Consider the following 18,404-nt stretch of genomic DNA (forward strand, 5'->3'; position numbering starts at 1 on the left):
TAATTACTTTAAATGTAAACAGTGTAAGCACTCCAATCAAAGACAAAGGGTGGCAAAATGAATTTTAAAAGGTTAGTCTATATGCTGTCTAGAAAAGATTCATTTCAATCCTAACGATACATACAGACTGTAAGTGAAGTGCTGGGAAAAAATAATTATACAAACAGAAGCAAGAATAAGCCTGGGTAGAAATACTAATATCAGATGAAATAGACTTTATTTTTTTAATCGTTTTTTATAGTTTTTTTTTTAATGTTTGAGAGACAGAGCACAAGTGGGGGAGGGGCAGAGACAGGGAGAGAGAGGGGCGTGGGAAGCACAGAATCCGAAGCCAGCTGCAGGCTCTGAGCTGTCAATGCAGAGCCCAACGTGGGTCTCGAACCCCTGAACAGTGAGATCATGAACTGAGCCTAAGTTGGAAGATTAACTGACTGAGCCACCTGGGGTGCTCCAGACCAAACAGACTTTACACGAAGACTACAGCAAAAGAAAAAAAGTGCATTGCATAATGATAAAGGGATCAACCTAATAAGAGCATGTAACAATTAAAAACATCTATGCACCCAACAATGAAGCACTTGAATACAAAAAGCAAATATTAACAGACATAACGACAAATTGATGGCAATTCAATATAGTAGGTGACTTCAACCTACTATAGAAAGATCATCCAAGAAGAAAATCAGTAAGAAAACAATGTCAGACTGAACCAGATGGACTTTAAAAGATATATTAAGCACATTCCACCCCCAAATCACAGAGCACACCTTATTTTCAAGGGCTCATTGAACATTCTCCAGAATACACAGATGTTAGGCCACAACACACATCTCAATAAATTTAAAATGATTGAATTTACATCATGCCACTTTTCCAACCACAAGATAAAACCAGAAAGCAATCACAAGAAAAAAAAAAAAAAACAAAAACAAAACTGGAACAAGCATAAACACACAAAAGTTAAACAATAGGATACTAAATGTGTCAACAGAGTAATCAAAGAAGATATACAAAAATATGTGACAACAAATGAAAATGAAACCAAAATGATCCAAAATCATTTGAACACAGCAAAAGCTGTGTTAAGAGGGAAATATACAGCAACACAAGACAACCTCAATAAATAAGAAAAAGCTCAAATAAACACATAAAACAGACCAGAATCAGTAAAATAAAGACTATGAAAATAGCAGAAAGTTTAAATAAGTAAATCCACGCCTGGATCCTTGAAAATATAAACAAAATTGATAAACCCTTACCCAGGCTCACCAAAAAGGGAAAGAGAGCATAGGGGAGAGAAAGTGGACCCAAATATATAACATGAGAAACAAAACAGAACTTATACGACACAAATATAAAGAATTACAAGAGAATGCTATGACAAAATCCCAACAAAATGAACAACCGAGAACAAATGGATACATTCCTAAAACATACCATCTTCGAAGACTGAATCAGGAAGAAACAGAAAATCTTCACAGCCCAAGTAGTAGTAATGAAATTGATCTGTTAATTACAAGTTACCAAAAATTAAAATCCCAGGATCAGATGGCTTCACAGGGGAATTCTACCAGACATTTAAATAACAGTTAATATCTATTCTCAAACTATGCCAAAAAACAAAACATAACAAACCAAACAAAACACATAAGAGGAAGAAATGCTTCCAAATTCATCCTATGAGGCCAGGTTTACCCTGACATGCAAACCAAAGACACTCCAAAAAAAGAAAACTATAGGCCAATATACCTGATAAACAGAGAGGCAAAAACCCTCAACAAAACATTAGCAAACTACCTTCAATAAAACACTAAAAACATCATTTACTACAATTAGGAAGGATTAACTCCAGAGATGCAAGTATAGTTCAGTATTTGCAATCAGCCAATGTCATACACAACACATCAAAAAATGATCGAAAAAAATCATATGATTGCCTCAACAGATGCATAAAATCCTGACAAAATTCAATCTGTATTTATGAAAAACAACTCCCAACAAAGTCAGTTTAAAGAGAACATACTTCAATATAAAACATCATCTATGAAAAAACACAGCTATCAACACACTGAATAGGGAAAAACAAAGCTTTTCTTCTAGGCAGCTAGGAGCTCAACACGTTTAGTTAGCATAACATAAGAAATTCTAGCTGCAGCAATCACAAAAGACAGGAAAATAAGAGGCACCCAAATTGGTAATGAAGAAAGAAAATCCTAAAGCCTCCACCAAAAACGATTAGAAGTAATTAGTGAGTTAGGTTAGGTGCCAAGACACAAAATCAATACCCATAAAACTGCACTGTTTGTAACTAATAGCAAAGTAGAAGATAAATTATGAAAATAATTCAATTTACAATTGCAAACCCAAACCTATACCATACCTAAGAATAAACTTAGCCTGAAAGTCCTGAATTCTGAAAAACACAGAACAAAAAACACTAAACAGAGAACACTAAAAAAGTTGAAGAGGAGACAAAGAAATGGAAAAACATTCCACACTCATAGGACTGGAAGAATAAATATGGTTAAAATACCTTCACTACCCAAACCAATCTACAGATTTAGTGAAATCCTTATCAAAATACATTTTCACAGAGGTAGAACAAAATATCCTAAAATGTCTTCAAACCACAAAAGACCTCATATAGCTAAAGCAATCTTTAGAAAAAAAGGAAACAAAACAAAGCTATCACAATCCCAGGTTTTAAGACATGTAACAAATATGTAGAAATCAAAAGAGTGCCATACTGGGACAAAAACAGAAATACAGATCAAGAGAACAGAATCAATCCCAAAAATAAACCTATAATTATTTGGCCAATTAACATATGCCTCTAAAAGAGGCACGAACATGCGAATAGGGAAAAGACAAGTGTCTCCAATAAAACGTGCTCAAAAAACTGGGTAACTGCATGTAAAATAAAGACACTGGACCGCTTTCTTACACTATACACAAAAATACACTCAAAATGAATTAAAGAGCTAAACATGAGACCTGAAAGCATAAACATCCTAGGATGGAGCATAGGTGGTAACTTCCCTTGACATTGGCCAAAGCAACATTTTGCTAGATTTATCTCCTCTAGCAAGAGTAATATTATTATAAAGCCAAAACACTATTGGGACTACATGAAAAATTAAAAAATTGTTGCACACTGAAGGAAACCATCAACACAATGAAAAGGCAATACACTGAACAGGAAAAGAGTTATGATATATCTGATAAGGTTTTAGTATCCAAAATATATGACGAAAACAGTAAAAGAGAAACGCAATTAAAAAATGGTCAAAGGAAATGAATAGATATTTTTCCAAAGAAGACCTACAGAAGGCCAAAAGACTCATGAAAACATGCCCAAATCACTAATCATCTGGGAAATGCAAGCCAAAACCACCATAAAATATATTACACCTATCAGAAAAGACAGAAACAAAGACCAAAAGTAAGTTTTCAGTGAGATTATGTAGAAAAAGGAAACTTTGTACACTGTTGGTTGGAATATGATTTGGTACAGCCACTGTAAAAAAAAAAGCATGGATGTGCCTTTACAGGTTAAAATATTAATTCCGTATGATTTAGTATTTCTACTACAGGGTATTTATCCAAAGGAGGAAAAAAAAACCACTAATTCAAAAAGATACGTGCATTCCTATGTTTACTGCAGCATGATTTACAATAGCCAAGATATGGAGGTAACCTAAGTGTCCACTGATAGATGAATGAGTAAGAAATATGTGGTGTGTGTATGTATATAAACATATATTCAGCCATATAAAAGGATGAGTTCTTGCCATTATCAACAGGGATGGAACTAGAGGATATTATGCTGAGTATCATAAGTCACACTGAGAAAGGCAAATGTCACATGCTTTTACTCACAGGTGAAATCTAAAAATCAAATGAATTAAAAAGCAAAAAGCCAGAATCAAACCTATACATTCCACAGAGAATTCAAGGTTGTAAGAGGGTGGAGAATGGGTAGGACGGGCAAACTGCGTGAAAGGGAGCAGGACACACAGGTGTCCAGTTGTGGAATGAATAATTCATAAGAATAAAAGACACAGCGAAAGTAACACAGTCAAAGCCACTGTAATGGCATTGTATGATGTCAAACAATATCTATGCTTGTGGTGAACACAGCATAATATACGGAGTTGCAGAATTACTGAGTTGTAATTCTGAAACTAAAGTAATACTGTGTCAATTACATTCAAATTTAAAAATAATTAAAGAGTTAAATACTTACGATTAAATGGGAGATGAAAGACTTGTATACTAAGCACCAGAAAAACTCACAAAAGACATTTATGCGTCTCTGAAAAGTTAGACTTACTATTAAGATGTCCACACCACCCACAGCAACCTTCAGATTCAAAGCAATCTCTAGCAAAATCAAAATGTCACGTTTTACAGAAAGAGAAAAAAAAGCCTATTAAAAGGTATTTGAAACCACAAAGACCCAGAATATTTAAGAAATATTAAGAACACCTAGGGGCTCCTGGGTGCCTCAGTGGGTTGGATGCTGGACTTCAGCTCAGGTCATGATCTTGCAGTTTGTGAGTTCTAGCCCTGTATTGGCCTCTGTGCTGACAGCTCAGAGCCAGAAGCCTGCTTCAGATTCCGTGTCCCCCTCTCTCTCTGCCCCACCCCTGCTCTGTCTCTCTCTGTCTTTCAAAAATGAATAAAGATAAAAATTTAAAAAAATAAAAAGAACACCGAGATAACGAGTCCCTGATCAAAACATACTAAAAACTACTCTAATCAAAATAGTATGATACTGGAATTTGAGGAATAAACTTAGGAATTCCCTGGGCTCCCACCATGGCATAAAGAATTACAAAGCCGTAACATGAACACACCCAAACTTGGGTAAACAAGATTAAGACCTGAGGATAGAGCAGGGGTGGGTAAAGGCCCCCAGAATAGAGAGGGGGCAAAGCCTCCCAATACAAGGTTATATGAGTTAAACAAGATTAGGCATTCTGGGCAAAAGTGTCCCCCAATTTAGTACTACAGCAGAGAGCTGCTTTCACAGGAAAGAAGGACCAAACTGGGTAAACAGGTATATGGGGCTACAGATTCCTGCTATGCTGGTTAAGCTGCCCAAAGTGGAGCTGATTAGCAAGAGAAAAGGTGCCTTGTTAACCCTGACGTTGCATGCTCTATCTGTCTTATCCCCTCGGCTAGCTAAGATAAACAGACATGGTACCTCCTGTCTGCCATTAACATCCATCTGCCTGGCGCCATGATTTTGTTTTATACTGACCCAAACCCAAACACCGATATCTCCAAAAACCCCTTCTCCTCATGCCATGAGTTTATGTTCACAGATTCACTCTCTCTTTCTGCGTGTCCATCACTTTTGTAAGCTTTCTGATAATAATAAATACGGGGCAAGGACCCCTATTCGGGGCTCTTGTCATTTCCTGGACATTAGCCATCTCCACTTTTCATCCTGAGTCTGCTCTACTGCTGGCCAAGAGAGAACTTCAGACTTAGAGTCTACAACACTGGAATAAAAAGAGATACATGCCAACGGAATAAAACTGACAGACCACTAAATACTCTAAAGCACAAGACTATGCCAGGAGGCCAAGAAAACACAGTGGGGAAAAGGGATCTCTTCCATAACTGTTGGGAATACGGGACATCCATCTACAACAGAATAAAACTGGACCCTTAGCTCAAGTCATACACAAAATGAATTAAAATTAAAGATGTGACACACAAAACAATAAAATGTTGATAAGGAAACAGATGGGGTGGGGGTACCTGGGTACTACAGTTGGTTGAAAGTCTGACTCGACTTCAGCTCAGGTCATGTTCCCATGGCCAAGGAATCAAGTCCTGCATTAGGCTCTATGCTGAACATGGATGGAGCCTGCTTAAGATTCTATCTCTCTCCCTCTGCTCTCTCCCTGACACATGTGCTCTCTCTGTCTCTCTGTCTCTCTCTCACTTCTCTCAAAACTAAGAAAAAGGAAAAGAAAACACAGGGGAGAATCTTGTAGACAGTGGACTGAGCAGTGATATTCTGGATCTGACACTGAAGAACAGACAACGGCAAAAGTAACAAAAAATCTTCTGCACAGAAAGGAAATAACAAAACAAAGAGTAACCTATGGGATTATATAAAATATTTGCAGGCAACATATCTGATAATGGGTTCATATACAAAATATATAAGTAATTTGCATAACTCAAGAAAAATTTTACCCAATTTAAACACGGGCACAAGGACCTGAGATATTTTTCTGAAAAAGCTACAAATGGTTGAAAGTCTAACAAGGTGCTCGTAATAATTACTATCAGGAAAATAAAACTAAAAACATCAACCTGTCAGGATAATCAAAAACCAAAGGACAAATATTGGTGATGATGTGGATAAAGTGAACTCCTGAACAGTTTTGGGGGATGTAAATTGGTACTGCCACTAGGGAAAACTGAAATCTGGATCTCAAAGACATGTCTGAACTTCTACTTTATCACAGGATTATAGCCAAGATATAGAAAAACCTAATTGTCCATCGATAAGTAAATGGATTAAAATGTGGTATATGCATACAATGAAATAACAAACGTTATGCTAAGTAAAAGAAGATAGACAAATACTGAGTAACCTCTCTTGTATTTGGAATCTATGAGACTCATTCACATAGAAGATGAGAATAGAATATAGCGAGATGAGAGGGAGAAACGAGGTGTTCACCAAAAGGTAAAAAAAAAAAAGAAAAAAAGTTTTAGATATGCAAGATGAATGAGTCCTACATATTATAGAGCAATGTTAAATATACTTAACAACTGTTGTATTACATGCTTGAGATTTACTGAGAGTGTAATTTAATATTCTTACCACTAAAATCACACACACAAAAAAGTTAACATATGAGAGAGATTTAAGGATATGTCAAATTAGCCTTATTATGGCAATTATTCCACAAGGTCTATTTATGTCAAAACAGCAAGTGTACAGCACGAATCATACAAGTTTTAACTGTCAACTGTACCTTAGTAAAATGGAGAAACAAGAAATAAAGAAATGTACCACTTTCATAAGCATCAAAATTAAAAACAACAGGGGCGCCTGGGTGGCGCAGTCGGTTAAGCGTCCGACTTCAGCCAGGTCACGATCTCGCGCTCCGTGAGTTCAAGCCCCGCGTCGGGCTCTGGGCTGATGGCTCAGAGCCTGGAGCCTGTTTCCAATTCTGTGTCTCCCTCTCTCTCTGCCCCTCCCCCGTTCATGCTCTGTCTCTCTCTGTCCCAAAAATAAATAAATGTTGAAAAAAAAATTAAAAAAAAAAAAACAGTTATGAGTTAAACTAGTGAAGTACTGGTAAAAGACACCCACTGAACTACAAAATATTGCTAAAAGAAATACATATGACAGACATAAATGGAAATCCATCCCATATTCATCAACTAGATGAATCTTGTTAAGGTATCAATAACACCTAATCCATCTCCAGATACTTTGTAATGCCTATCAAAATTCTAAATCAAATTTTTGCAGATGCAGAAATAAAACACGATTTTAAAATCATGTGATGTTAAAAGTAAAATGAATAAGGAAAAAAGAACAAAGAAGACAAGAACAAGGAAGAACACAATGGATGACCCCCATTGTGATTTTACAAAATATTACAAAAGCTATAGTAATACAAATAGTATGGGAAAGGGGCAGAGAAATATAGACAATGAAATAGAAACAGAAGATGAAAGGAAACATACTTGCATATATGGTCAAATGATTTTGAACAATATTGAACACCACTCAATGTATAAAGGATACAAGTGTGTTCAACAAGAAAAAAAACAAACCGTTCAGTGAAACCAGGATCTTATTCTCTGAGAAGATAAACAAAATGGATCAATATCTAACCAGGCCCATAAAAAAAAAAAAAGCACTCAAATTAACAAAACCACAAACAACAAAGGAGATATAATAACCAACACCACAGAAACAACTGGAAGACCATATTATGAAAAATCATATGCCAGCAAATTAGACCCTGTAGAAATAACTGATAAATTACGAGAAACGTAAAATGCCAAAACTGAAATAGGATGAAATAGAAAATTTGATCAAACTGATTACTATCAATGAAATTACTCAATAATCTAAAAACTCTCAACAAAGAAAATTCCAGAACAAGACGGTTTCATAAGTGAATTCTATCAAAACAGAAGGATAATACCACCTCTTCTCAAACTATTCCATAAAATAGAAATGGAAGGAAACTTTCCCAATTCATTCTATTAAGTCCAACATTACCCTGAATCCAAAACCAAAGAAGACAACACAAAGAGAACTACAGGCCAATATCCCTGGTGGACATGGACGCAACAGTTCTCAACCAACTAACAGCAAAGAAAATTCAATAATACATAAAAAAATCGTTCACTATGATCAAGTTAAATATATTCCCAGGATGAAGGATAGTTTGATATTCCCATATCAATCAAGGGAATATGTTACACTAACAAGAGAAAATATAAAACCATACGATCATTTCAACAGATGAAGAAAAAGCATTCTCAAAGAACAACATTCATTCATGACAGAAACCCTCAACAACATAGCTTTAGAGAGAACATATAAAGGTCACCTACGAAACCTGTAACAAACTTCATACTCAATGGGGAAAAACTGAGAGTTGAGGAACAAGACAGGGATAACCCACTCTTACCACTTTGATTCAAATTAGTACTTAGAAGTCCTAGCCACAGCAATCAGACAACAACAACAACAACAAAAATAAAAGGCATACAAATTGGTAAAGAAGGAAAACTTTCACTATTTGCATATGACATGAGGTACTGTATACAGAAAACCCTAAAATCTCCATGAAAAGAAAAACTACTAAAAGTGATAAATGAATTCAGTAAAGTTGCAGGATACAAAATCAACCTACAGAAAAGGCTGCATTTAAATACATTAAAAACGAAGTCACAGAACGAGAAATTTAAGAAAATACTCCCACTTACAACTGCAGGAAAAATAATTAAGTCCCTAGGAATGAACCTGACCAAAGAGGTGAAGGACCTGTACTCTGAAAACACAAACACTTATGAAAGAAACCGCAGATGACACAAAGAAATGGAAAAACATCCCATACTCAGAGATTGCAAGGAGAAATACTGTTAAAATTCTAAACAACCAAAGCAGTCTATACATTTAATGCAACCCTTATCAAAATACCAAGAGCATTTTTCATAGGACTGAAGCCAATGATCCTAAAATCTATGTGGAGCACAAAAGACCCCAAATATGTGAAGCAATCTTGAAAAAGAAGAACGAAGTTGGAGGTATCACAATTCCAGATTTTAAGTTATATTATAAAGGTGTAATAATCAATACAGCAAGGAAATTACATAAAAGTAGACATACGAATCAGCAAAAAGAACAGAAAACCCAGAAATAAAACCATAAATACATTAATATTCAACAAAGGAAGCAAGAATATGTAAAGTCTCTTCAATACATACTGATGGAAAAACTGGTCAGGGACATGAAAAAGAATTAAAATGAACCACTTTCTTACCCAATACACAAAAATACATCCACAATGAATTAAAGACCTAAAAATGAGACTCGAAACCATAAAAATCATAGAGAGAGCATGGGCTTTCCAGATATGTCTCCTAGGTCAAGGGAAAACAAGCAAACAAACAAACAAACAAACAAACAAACTATAGGGACTACATCAAAATAAAAACCTTCTGCATACCAAAGAAAACAATTAACAAATTAAAAGACAATGTACTGAATGGCACAATAAGATCTCTGCAGATGACATAACTGATAATGGGTTAGTATTCACAACAGGTAAAGAACTGATACAACTCAGCATCCAGAAAATAATCCAATTTAAAAATAGGCAGAAACCTTGGGCAGATATTTCTCCTAAGAGGACATCCATACGGCCAACTGACACATGAAAAGATGCTCAGTATCATACATCATCAAGGGAAATACAAATCGAAACTACAATGATATATCACCTCAAAACAGTCAATGGCTAAAACAAACAAACAAACAAACAAAAAACAAAAAAAACAAAAAAACAAAACCAGAAGAAAAAGCAGGTGCTGATAAAGATGCAGAGAAAGGGGAATTCTCTTACACTGGTGTAGCTACTTTGGAACACAGTAAGGAGATACCTCAGAAAGTCAAAAGTAGAACTACCCTATAATGCACCAATTTGGTACTTACCCCAAAATGCCAAAACACTAGCTCAAAGGGATACATGCACCCCTATTTTTTGAAGCATTATTTGCAAAAGCCAAATCAAGGAAGTCACCCAAGTGTCCAGGGAAGGATAAAGAAGATGTGATACACGCACACAACCAGAAATACTAAAAAAGAATAAAATCTTGCCATTTGCAACACGGATGGAGCTAGACAAATCCTGTATGATTTCACTCATTTGTGAAATTTGAGAAATAAAACAAACAAGTTAAGGAAAAAAAGCAAGAAACAGACTCTTAACTCTAGAGAACACACTGATGGTTTCCAGAGGACGGGTGGGTGCCTGTGGGAATCGGATATATAGGCGTTGGGAATTAAGGAGGGCACTTGGAAGAGCACTGGGTGTTGTGTGGAAGGGCTGAGTTACTATACCGTCTACGTGAAGCTAATATTCTAATGTATGTCAGCTATAATGGGATTAAAAGTTAAAATTTAATAAAAAATGGTTCGATAGATATTCACATGCAAAAGAATGAAAGTGGACATTTCACTCACACAAAAATCAAATTTAATTAAAACCAGAAAACAAAACAAAACAAAACAAAGAAGACAAATACACAAACAAAAGCTCCTCAAAGAAAACAGGGAAAAAGCTTCAAGACACTGGATTTGACAAAAAGCACAGGTAAAAGCAAAACAGACAAATGTTACTACATTAAACTTTTTTGTGCATCACCGCATAAAGTCAAGGGTTGAAAAGCATTCTACAGAATGAGAAAATATTTGTAAATCATATACATATATGTCATTAATATCTCAGAGGTTATAAATAATTCCTATAATTAAACAACAAAAATATTAAATAACTCAAAATTAAAAAAAAAAAAGGCAAAGTGCTTGAATACACATTTTTTTCAATGATGATATACGAATGGCCATAATGCACATAAATAGTTGTTCAAACTTATAAATTCTCGTAGAATGCAAATCAAAATGATACTATCACTTTTTTGTCCTTGCAGAATATCTACTATAAAAATATAAATACTAATACTAATACTAAGACGACGACTACTACTACCACTACTAACAATAATAATAATATCAATAGAGAAAATAAGTTTTGCCAAATATGTGGAGAAACTGGAATTCTTCTGCACTGCTGGTGGACTGTAAAACTTAGGAAATTCTATGGAATATAGTATATTGGTTCCTCAAAAGAAAGTTAAAATAAAATGGCTCTATGATCCAGCACACCCACTTCTGGCCAAATGTCCAAACAATTAAGAGCGGAGTCTCAGAGATACTTGTATCTCTGTACAGGCATGTACACTCATGTTCACAGCATCATTATTCACAACAGCCAAGAGGTGGAAGCAACCCAATGATCATCAGTGAATGAATGGATAAACAAAATGTGACATATTCATATAATGGAAGATTCAGCTGTAAATGAAAAAAAATCCTTTTACTTGCTCCTTAGCTACGTATTTAATGAAATTTGAGGACATTATGCTAAGTGAATTAAGCCAGTCACAAAAAGACACATACTTGAAATACTTATGGCTCTTCTTATATAAAGTACCAAAATTAGTCATATTCAAATAAAATAAAAAAAAATGTTATTTACCAAGGCTGGGGTAAAAAGAAAACAGAGTCTTGTTAAAACAGATTTTCTATTTTTTAAAATGAAAAAGTTCTGCATATCTGTTGCACCACAGCGTAGATATATTTAACACTACTAAACCATACACTTCAAAATGCTCATGATGGTAAAATTTTATGTTTTTTACCAAAACACAAAAAACATATTATTCTAATTACTACTGCACCAAAAACAAAACAAAACAAAAAAACAAATAAAAAACAAAAAAACAACTTCTTAAAAGGCATCAGAAAATTAAAGTGACATTAAAGTGAGAAACAAAGTACCGTTTCTTTCATCTGGATTTCATTGATCTTTATCTTGAAGAGTTTGTGTTTGAATTCCTCATTACAAAAAAATACATCACCATCTTCCACATCTCTGCCCTTGGGATTTTTGATAAGAACTCTAGCTCTGCCACAAGCTAATGACTGTAGAGTTCTTCTAAGTTCTCTATCCTCTGAATGAGAAAAAAAAAAAAAAGTTTAGCATTTTTATTACAGCACAGATTTAAACAATTACAATCAATACTTACCTATTCCAGTAGCCACCTTAATTTCTTCTAAGCTGAACCGATTTCCTTCATTAAACATCAACAGCACCAATGTTTGGAAAAGGGTTACCTGAAGTTCTTTTTTGCCCTGTTAAAAGCAACATTCTATTAATTTCTTATAGAAAAATACCAATTTAATGATGATGTAGGTATGACTTTAGCTACTTAAAATCCTCTCTATTTATTATATTAAAATATTAATAGTAATTGAAACGAGTCCTGTTGAGGTCAAAATAGAGCTAAAAGTGGCAGACATTAACAGAAAAAAACAGCATTGGCTGTTTCCACAATAAATAAACATACTTTCCACTTTAGAACTAACAATACATTAGATATTTAAAAACCAGAAAAAATATTTGTGTTATCACCACTCATAATCAAGGTACTAAAAGTGGGTAAACAATTTCCCAACTGCTTCTTTCCCAACCGAAAGAAGTAACAATAAAGATTACAAAATTGTTCTCCTATTTGAGACCGTTCAAAATATTAACTTTAAATTAATTAAATATTAAAGGTGAAATCTGAAGTTTCAAGCATAAGGGGAAAACTCCATGACACTGGTCTTGACAACAACTTTTTGGATATGATACCAAAATATATGATTTGGCGTTTACGAACCCAAAGGATGAACACAGAGGAAGGGAAGGAAAAATAAGATCAAAACAGACAGGGAGACAAACCGTAAGAGACTCTTAAATACAGAGAACAAACTGGGGGTTTGTTTGTTGGGGGCAGTAGGGTGGGGGCATGGGCTAACTAGACGATGGGCAGTAAAGGTGGCAACTGTCAGGGTGAGCTATGGGTGTGATACGTAAGTGATCATTCACTGAATTCTACTCCTGAAACCAATACTATACTATTTTAACTAACTTGAATTAAAATAAATTTCAGAAATAAATAAACAAAAAACAAACAGGTGAGACCAGATCATAATGGAAGTTTTTGTGCAGGAAAGTAAATAAATGTATTCATTATTCATTTCAAGAAAATTAAAGGTAACCTATAGAATGGCAGGAAATACTTGCAAACCCGTCTATCTAATAAGGAGTAATATACAAATACATACAGTACTCATAACTACTCAACAGGAAAAAAAGATCCAAAATAAATCCAAATGAAAATAGGCATAGGGCCTGGACAGTCATTCTTCCAAACAAGATATGTGAATGACCAACTGCATGAAAACTGTATAAAACATCATTAGTTAGGGAAATAGAAAATCCAAAAGGGAAGTTCGTCATAAAATTAAAAATGGAACTAACATACAATTCAGCAATTCCACTTCTAAGGATATAGTTGAAAGAAAAAAATAAAATCACTACATCAGAGAAATATGTGCACCTGCTGTTTGCAGGACTGTCTACGGTAGCCATGACATGGAAACAACTTACGTGTCAATGAACAGAAAAATGTATAGAGAAAACGTGATAGATTAGCTTACACAGACAGGTAAGACAGGTATGACCGACACACAGGTAAGATCAGTATATAGAGATATAAATAGAGTTTAAAAAAATAATAATACAGAAACAATGGGATATTATTTATCAATAAAAAAGAGAGAATTATGCCATTTCTGACAACAAAGATGGATCTTGACAGCCTAACTGTAGTGAAATAAGATACAGAAAAACAAACACCATCCCATGGAAAGGGAGAACTACAGACCAATTTCCCTGGTAAATATAGATGCAAAAATTCTCAAGATACTAGAAAACCAAATGCAACAACAGATTTAAAAAATTATTCCCCACTAGCAAGTGGATTTATTCCTGGGCTGCAGGATTGGTTTCATACTCGCAAATCAAGCAACGTGATACAACATACTAATAAAAGGAATGATGGGAACAACATGATCCTTTAAACAGGTGCAGAAAAAGCATCTGACAAAATACAGCACCCTTTGTTGACAAAAAAACAAAAAACAAACAAACAAACAAACAAAACCTTAAGAAAGGAAAAATAAAAGGAACACATATCAACATCATAAAAGACTAATATCCTCAATGGGGAAAACGAGACCTTTCCCCCTACAGTCAAGACCATGACAGGAATGTCCATTCTCACTACTGCTGTTCAACACTGGGTTGGAAGTCCTAGCCTCATCAATCAGACAACAGAAGGAAATAAAAAGCGTCAAAATCAGCAAGGAAGAACTCAAACCTTCACTCTTTTACTCTACATGGAAAAATCCAAAAGACTCCACCAAAAAACTGTTAGCACTGACACATGAATTCAGCAAAGCTGTAAGATATAAAATCAATGGACAGAAATCAATGGCATTACCACACATCGACAATGAAGCAGCAGAAAGAAAAATAAAGGAAGGCCATTTATAATTGCACTAAAAACCATAAAATACCGAGGAATAAAATTAACTGAAGAGGTAAAAGATCTGTATCTTTAAAACTATAGAAACTTTATGAAAGAAATTAAAGAAGACACAAAGAAATGGAAAAGGGTTCCATGCTCATGGATTGGAAGAAAAAATGCTATTACAACGTCAATTCTATCCAAAGCAATCTACATATTCATAGAAGTCCCCATTGAAGTAGTATCAGCACACTTCACAGAGCTATAACAAACAATTCTAAAATTTGTATGGAACCAGGAAAGACTTCAAACAGCCAAAGTAATGTAAAAAAATAAAGCTAAAGCTGGAGGCATCACAATTCTGGACATCAAGCTTTATTACATAGTTGTAATTGTCAAGATAGTATGGTCCTGGCACAAAACCAGACACACACAGATCAATGGAACAAAACAGAGAGCCCAGATGGAAGAACTGGAAGATGGTGATGTAGGAGGACACTGGGCTTACCTCGACCTGCTGATCGCTTAGACTCTACCCACATCTGCTTAAATAACCCAGAAAACCACCAGAAGTCTAGCAGATTGGACTCTCTAGAGCCAAGGGTAGACAAGAGGCCCACGGAAAAGGGTAGGAAGGGCAGAGAGGCGGTGCGCACTACACGGACTGGTGGGAAGGAGCCGGGGCAGTGGAGGGCAGCCCGCCTGGCAAGACGAATCCACGAGTCTGGATTACAAAAGCGGAGGGGCTGGACTACGTGAGTTCTGACAGCCAGTGGCACTTAACATCTGGAATGTTAAAAGTCAACAGCTCTGCTCTCGGAGAGCAGAGAGGGCGAGAGGACACTGGGAGGGAGAGGTGTTGAGCCCTTGAAGACAGAGCTCAGCTCGGCATGGGAACAAAGGGCGCTGGCAAGCGCCATCTCCCTCTCCCACCCCCCAGCTGAAATCCCAAAGGGAACCCAGTTCCTGTCACCGAACTTGCTTGCATCTCGCAGATGCCCAACACTGTGCTTTGGTGGATCCATCCCTCCGATGGGTCTGCCTGCCTCCCTCCCAGTGCTGCAAGGCGCCTCCCGCAGGAGACCACTGACAGCAAAGCGAGCTAAGCCTGCCCCTCGTGCCCCATGCACCTTGCGGATCCACCCCGGCTAATACACCAGATCCCACTGAAGCAGCACCACAAACCTGGCAGTGTGCAAGTAGCCCAGACAGGGGCCACTCCACCCCACAGTGAGTCCTGCCCCTGGGAGAGGGGCAGGTAAGGTACACACCAGTCTGACTGTCACCCCAGCGGCGGGCTGAGGTCAGACATCCGGTCTGACTGCGGCCCCGCCCACCAACACAAGTTACTCCACACAGCACACAGGGGAAGTGCCCTGCAGTTCTGTGCCACTCCCGGGACTATCCAAAATGACAAAACAGAAGGACTCTCTTCAAAGGACTCCAGGAAGTAACGACAGCTAACGAATTTATCAAAACCAGTTTAAGCTATATAAGTGAACAAGAATTTAGAGTAATAGTCATAAAATTAACCACTGGGCTTGAAAACAGCATAGACGACAGCAGAGAAGCTATTGCTACAGAGGTCAAGGGACTAAGAAATAGTCAGGAGGAGCTAAAAAATGCTATAAATGAGGTGCAAAATAAAATGGAGGCAACCACAGCCCGGATTGAAGAGGCAGAGGGGAGAATAGGTGCATTAGAAGACAAAATTATGGAAAAAGAGGAAGCTGACAAAAAGACAGAGAAAAAAATCCGGGAGTATGAGGGGAGAATTAGAGAACTAAGTGATGCTATCAAACGTACCAATATCCATATAATAGGAATTCCAGAACAGGAAGAGAGAGAAAAGAGGCTGAAGATGTACTTGCACAAATCACAGCTGAGAACTTCCCTTATCTGGGGAAAGAAAAAGGCATTGAAATCCAAGAGGCACAGAGAACTCTCTCCAGATGTAGCTTGAATCGATCTTTTGCACAACATACCATAGCGAAACTGGCAAATACAAGGATAAAGAGAAAATTCGGAGTGCAGCTAGGGATAAACACACTCTAACATATAAAGGGAAACCCATAAGACTAGTAGCAGACTTAGCTACTGAAACTTGGAAGGTCAGAAAGGAATGACAGGAAATCTTCAATGTGATGCAGAGAAAAAATATGCCCTCGAGAATCCTTTATCCAGCAAGTCTGTCATTCAGAATAGAAGGAGAGAGAAAGGCTTTCCCAAACAAACAAAAACTGAAGGAATTCATCACCACTAAACCAGCCCTACAAGAGAGCCTAAGGGGGATTCTGTAAGTGAAATGTTGCAACGACCACAAAGTACCAGAGACATCACCACAAGCATGAGACTATAGACATCACAATGACTCTAAACGCTATCTTTCTATAGTAACACTGAATGTAAATGGATTATTTGCTCCAAACAAAAGTCATAGGGTATCAGAATGGATAAAAAAAAAAAGACCCATCTATTTGCTGTCTACAAGAGACTCATTTTAGGCCTGAGGACACCTTCAGATTGAAATGAGACTGAAAGATGGAGAACTATCCTAGTACCAGAAGTCAAAAGAAAGGTGGAGTAGCCACACTTATATCAGACAAACTAGACTTTAAATAAAAGGTTGTAACGAGATGAAGAGGGGCATTATATAACAATTATAGGGTCTATCCATCAGGAAGAGCTAACAATTTTAAATGTCTGTGCACCAAATTCTGGAGCCCCCAAATATCTAAAACAATGAATCACAAACATAGGCAACCTTATTGATAAGAATGCAGTAATGGAAGGGGACTTTAATACTCCACTTATAACAATGGATAGATCATCTAGACACAGGATCAATAAAGAAAGAAGGGTCCTGAATGATACATTGGATCAGATAGACTTGACAGATATAGTTAGAACTCTGCATTCCAAACCAACAGAATATACGTTCTTCTCGAGTGCACATGGAACATTCTCCAAGACAGAGCACATACTGGGTCACAAAACAGCCCTTAATAAGTATAAAAGAATTGAGACCATACCAAGCACACTTTCAGACCACAAGGCTATGAAACTTGACATCAACCCCAGGAAAAAGTCTGGAAAACCACCAAAAGCATGGAGGTCAAGGAACACCCTACTAAAGAATCAATGGGTCAACCAGGCAATTAGAGAAGGAACTGAAAAATATATGGAAACAAATGAAAATGAAAATACAACAATCCAAGCGCTTTGGGATGCAGCAAAGGCAGTCCTGAGAGGAAAATACATTGCAATCCAGGCCTATGTCAAGAAACAAGAAAATCCCAAATACAAAATCTAACAGCACACCTAAAGGAACTAGAAGCAGAACAGCAAGGTCACCCCGCAGGAGAAGAGAAATAATAAAGAGCAGAGCAGAAATAAATAATATAGAATCTCAAAAAACTGTAGAGCAGATCAAGGCAACCAAGAGTTGGTTTTTGAAAAAATAAAATTGATAAACCTCTAGCCAGGCTTCTCAAAAAGAAAAGGGAGATGACCCAAATAGATAAAATCATGAATGAAAATGGAATTATGACAACCAATCCCTCAGAAATACAAGCCGTTATCAGGGAATACTATGACAAATTATATGCCAACAAACTGGACAACCTGGAAGAAATGGACAAATTCCTAAGCACCCATACACTTCCAAAACTCAAACAGGAAGAAACACAAACGGACCCATAAAC

The 18,404-nt window shown here is 36.5% G+C and overlaps 1 protein-coding gene across 5 annotated transcripts in view; it reads right to left on the reverse strand.

Annotated features, from left to right (window-relative positions):
• LOC147570842 (cullin-4B-like) overlaps window positions 1-18,404 on the reverse strand; it is a 139,327-nt gene that overhangs the window by 23,063 nt on the left and 97,860 nt on the right. For all 5 annotated transcript variants that reach the window (XM_086696743.1, XM_086696742.1, XM_086696740.1 and 2 more), the window contains 2 exons: window positions 12,370-12,475; window positions 12,122-12,294 (listed from right to left, as the gene is read on the reverse strand). In XM_086696743.1, coding sequence (XP_086552869.1) covers window positions 12,122-12,294; window positions 12,370-12,475 — 279 coding nt within the window. The remainder of the gene's footprint in view (window positions 1-12,121; window positions 12,295-12,369; window positions 12,476-18,404) is intronic.

This window comes from Puma concolor, unplaced genomic scaffold, assembly GCF_028749965.1.
Source record: "Puma concolor isolate L17-30 unplaced genomic scaffold, mPumCon1.1.hap2 unalloc_scaffold_8, whole genome shotgun sequence".
NCBI lineage: Eukaryota > Metazoa > Chordata > Mammalia > Carnivora > Felidae > Puma > Puma concolor.